We start from the raw sequence: 5,063 nt of genomic DNA, 5'->3' as shown, positions 1-5,063 counted from the left end.
ATGCTAAAAGTAAATATGTGCTATATGTTTTACATATAATATTTTATATTTTTATATATAATATATATTTAATAATTATTATAATAATAATGATGATGACGGTGATAGTGCTGATGATAAAATAATAGTGATAATTATAAGCTGAAAGTACCAAGTAATGTATCATTTGTGTATTTTCAGAAAAAATCTATATTAGAGCTTTGTAATTCTGTTCCGCTTCTTGTTTATAACAATGGATTGTCTGGAACAACTGTTCATGAAAAATCAGTTGAAATCAGTAGCAAGTATAAACAACTTTTCAATAAGCTTTCCAATTGTTATAGCATATTTTCTTCAAAAAGTACTATGACAATAATTGAATTAACACAACTAGGTATGTTTTATGTAATAGTTTTGTAAATAAAATAGTTACTATTTTAAATAATTATTTTGTATTTGTTTAACATTGTAGTGCCTCTTTACTGCTTGTTTTATTGTATTGCATTAAATTTTTCTCACATAAACATAAAAATCTAATTATGTAATAATTAATAGCTATATTTTAAATTTTATGGTATAGTTGACAACTATAAACTAAATTGCAAAAACCTAAACAATAAATTATATAATAAGAATAAAGACATAATATAATGTAATTTTTTTTCTTCTGCTTAACCATTTGATAACTGTGTTTTTGTATACAGAAACATATGTTGATGATTTAATGCAATTTTATCATGCCAAATGGCCTCAGGGTTCAGTGCCACCTAAGTTGCACATGATGGAAGATCATGCGATACCATTCTTACAAAAATGGGGTGCTGGCTTTAGATTTTATGGTGAACAAGGAGGTGAATCAATTCATCATGAGTTCAACAAATTAAAGATTATATATCAATCTATTCCTTCACCAACAATGCGATTAAAAAGCATCCTTAAATCGCACCATCTAAAAACTAATCCTAAAAATAGAGCGCTGAGACCTAAAATTAAAAAAAGAAAAAGGAAATGATATCTGTGTTACATTTTAAAAATTATATGTCAATAAAAAAAAGTCAAAAAAAAAAATGTAAATAATTTAAAATTGATATTTATTTTTGACTTTATATAAAAAATAAAGTTTTATTTATTTCAGAAAACTTTTTTATTTGAATTATTTTTATGTATATATAGCAAATATAAAAAGTTGAAAAAAGAAAATATAAATAATTTAAAAGAGGTATTTATTTATAACTTTATATAAAGAAAGAATTTTTTACATTGCAGAAAGCTATATTTTTAAGAAATGACACCTGTCATTTCTTATGGGTATTATTCTTGTTTTTATCAACATAAAAAAAAATTATATTTTGTTAAAATAGTTACTAATAAGAGGATATAAAGTAATAGGATTGAATGTAAATATGCTACAAATAATTTAAGCAAGGTAGTTATGTTAGTTTTATAAATGTAACAAATTTATAATCATTCAAAATTTCTAAAACTAAAAAGTTGAGTAATATGAGAATATTATGTATCCAAAATAGTAAAAATTTTCAAATAATTATATCCATTGTATATTGCTAATAAACACCATAAAAGTATAAGGTAATTCAAAGAACTTACCGATAACAAAAAATTAACTGTATTTTTATCCTCAATTGTCACATCCAATTGATTGTAATCCAAGAAAGTTAAATACCATATTCTTTATTTTTCATATTTCAAAGAATTTTTTCAAATTTGTGTCAAAGAATCAAAAATCAATCAACATCTCAATTGATTTTGTATCTATCAACACAACAAAATGTACATACAATAAACCATGTTACTTCCATCTAAAAGAGAAGAAAAACACACACATATATATAAATATATAAATTAGTAAAAACTCTTATTAAATTTTTTTCTTCACAGAAGAAAAAAATTATATAAGCATTTTTGCTAATTTATTATTGCTCTGTTCTTTAATAACATTGAGCACTCTATTTGTAGAATACACTAACATAATTTATATATAAAAATATATATATATTTATGTATATATATATATATATATATATATATATATATATATATATATATATATATATATATATATATATATATATATATATATATATATATATTTATATGTGTGTGTATATTTACATGTGTGTGCGTGTGTATATATATATATATATATATATAATATTATTATTATTATTATTATTATTATTGTTATTATTATTTAGATGGAGATAATTATGGAATAACTCCATCTAAATAATAATAATAACAATAATAAAATAAATAGTCAGATTTTTAAAAAATCGAATTAAAATAAATAAACAAATCTGTGTTTTACTCTAAAAAGTAACTAACTAGAGATGAAGTTTAAGCGCGCTAAGACCATTTTAATACTATTGATGTAATTATGAAATTATATGTATTAATATACTGATATAAGTTAAAAACAAGAGTACAGCATTATATTTCAAAGAAAATGTTAACAAATTAACGGTTGTCATATAAAATATTTTATGTCGTTAAGAGCCGCAGCCATTTTAAAAGTTCAAGACTTTTTTAAAAATTTTAACGCATGCGTGCCTAAACATAGCAATTGTAAACGACCGTGATATATATATATATATATATATATATATATATATATATATATATATATATATATATATATATATATATATACAGTAGAATCCTGTTAACTCGGACCCTGGGTAAGTCGGACTTTTACTAAGTTGGACAAGTCGTAAATTCCCCTTGAACTCTCTATACATACCGAAAGCTTTGCTTAACTCGGGCATTTGCTAAGTCGGACAAAATATATACATCCGTTCAGAGTCCGAGTTAACGGGATTCTACTGTGTATATATATATATATATATATATATATATATAATATATATATATATATATATATATATATATATATATATATATATATATATATATATACATATATATATATATATATACATATATATATATATATATATATATATATATATATATATATATATATATATATATATATATATAATATACATAATATATATATATATAATATATATATATATATATATATAATATGATTATTTATTATCTTTCTGTAATTCTAAAATATCTTACTTCTCTAACTCTTCTAGATGTCTAAATATATGTTTGGGTAAATCAGAAATATAACCCCAAGGAACTTCCTTAATTTCTAACTTATCTTTCTCATCATATCTTTCTTCTCATTACATACAAGAGTTAACATCTGAAGAAAAGAATTAGTTTTTTTACTGGTCACCATATCATCAATATGAATTTTTTTATTGCACTTTGGGCAGAAAGTCTCATCAATATATTTATTTTTCATTTCTTCCACAAGACATAAAAAACAAAATAAATGTTCACAGCTTTTCAATGTAACAGGCATTTGTGGTATTTTATTACATTTACAACATAAACAGAGCTCTAAAAAAGGATTCAATTCATTTTGTAGTTCTGATATATCAATACTTATGTTTAAATTATGTATAGGTAATATATTTTCTTTTATTGAGTTAAACATTGCAATTGTCCAACATTTTTTGTATTTACAAGATATATATATTTTTTTTATGAGTTTAGATTTTTTTAAAAGTGAATGTGTGAAAACTGTACCATGCCGCACATTTTCAGCCATCTGACATGTGGCACAGTTTATGCTATGTGGTTGCCAGTTAGTATACAGAGATAAAGAAGTTGTTGTTCTTCTTTTGTTTGCATTATTAATAGTGCAATAACACTTGTGGCAAATATTTTTTGGATGAATGTTCTCTATTTCTTCGAATTTAACAAGAAACACTTGCTCTATTATAGTTTTAAGATTATTAGTCAAACTATATTGTCTTTTTCCAATCCATTTTGCACAAGTCCTGCACAAGTAATTTAAATTTTCGTAGTGCAGTTCCATCTAAAGATAAAACAGTAATGAATCAATGAGAGAAAACTAATTAATAATTATTATATAAACAAATTTAATGTGGGCTAAACTTTAAGAATATGTTTAAAATTTTTAAGAGAACTATTGTAAACAATATTATGTATTGTATTTATTTTATAAAATTAAACTATATTTGAACTAAATCTTGAATTAAATTATAGTTTATATAATAAATAAAATATGGTACATCACATGCATAACACACACACACACACACACAAACACCAACACACACATATATTAATACATACAATATGCATATAATGCTTTATGCATATACATTACATATAAATGATACATCATTCGTATATTATACATGCACATCATTTACGTACATATATAAGTGCCTAGTTCGTTTGCGATATTTTTTTGTTTAGTTATATTTTAATAACATCTAAATATAGAAAAACTAAACTAAGATTCTTAGTATAAATTCTTGATTCTGACATAATGACATTTTGAGAGAGTTTGGTGCTTCTTAGTCTAAAAAGCACCCAACTCTCTCAAAACGTCATGCACTCGAGTGCATGACGTTTTGAGAGAGTTCTGAGTAGTTAACTCTGTTAAAATGTTATTAGATGAATATCTAGAATTTACACCTAAAAAAAGTTGAAGCAACAACCAGAAAAATATCATAATTACAGAAAAGATATATCTAAAATTAAAAAAAAAAATTACGGAAATCCTACAGTCAGAAGTTGAGAAATTGGATTTCAAATAAATAAACAAAATCACTAATTAGCAACAATTAAGCCTGAATGAAAATATAAATTTAAGTAAAAATAAGACTTTCTTTTCCATTTTTTATTGGTTTTATGATACAATTAAGATATAAATTTATTGAATTAGGTCAAAAGTATGGTAAAATCAATCAGTTCTACAAATAACATAGAAAGCAATGGTTGCTATCTAAAATATAGTTCGTAGCTAAGAACCGCAACCATTTTAAAAGCTCAAAAAATTTTTTCTATTAACTGGCGCATGCGTGCCTAAACAGCGCTTTTTCCTAATATATAAACGACCGTGATATATATATATATATATATATATATATATATATATATATATATATATATATATATATATATATATATATATATATATATATATATATATATATATATATATATATATA

The 5,063-nt window shown here is 22.5% G+C and overlaps 2 protein-coding genes across 2 annotated transcripts in view; one reads left to right on the top strand and one right to left on the bottom strand.

Moving 5' to 3' along the window:
• LOC136079332 (uncharacterized) overlaps window positions 1–1,046 on the top strand; it is a 5,380-nt gene extending 4,334 nt beyond the window's left edge. Inside the window, exons 6-8 of the mRNA XM_065795065.1 lie at window positions 1–9; window positions 181–373; window positions 684–1,046. The exon at window positions 1–9 is cut by the window's left edge and continues 150 nt beyond it. Of these exons, the coding sequence (XP_065651137.1) occupies window positions 1–9; window positions 181–373; window positions 684–991 (510 nt within the window). The 3' untranslated portion in view covers window positions 992–1,046. The remainder of the gene's footprint in view (window positions 10–180; window positions 374–683) is intronic.
• Window positions 1,047–3,163: 2,117 nt separating this feature from the next.
• LOC136079331 (V(D)J recombination-activating protein 1-like) lies at window positions 3,164–3,898 on the bottom strand. Its single transcript, XM_065795064.1, has one exon. The coding sequence runs from the start codon at window positions 3,896–3,898 to the stop codon at window positions 3,164–3,166; it is 735 nt and encodes a 244-aa protein (XP_065651136.1).
• Between the last annotated feature and the right edge of the window lie 1,165 nt (window positions 3,899–5,063).

This window comes from Hydra vulgaris, chromosome 04 (assembly GCF_038396675.1).
Source record: "Hydra vulgaris chromosome 04, alternate assembly HydraT2T_AEP".
In the NCBI taxonomy this organism is placed as follows: Eukaryota; Metazoa; Cnidaria; class Hydrozoa; order Anthoathecata; family Hydridae; genus Hydra; species Hydra vulgaris.
Note: the sequence above shows the minus strand (reverse complement) of the source record. Positions and strands in the feature narration are given on the sequence as shown.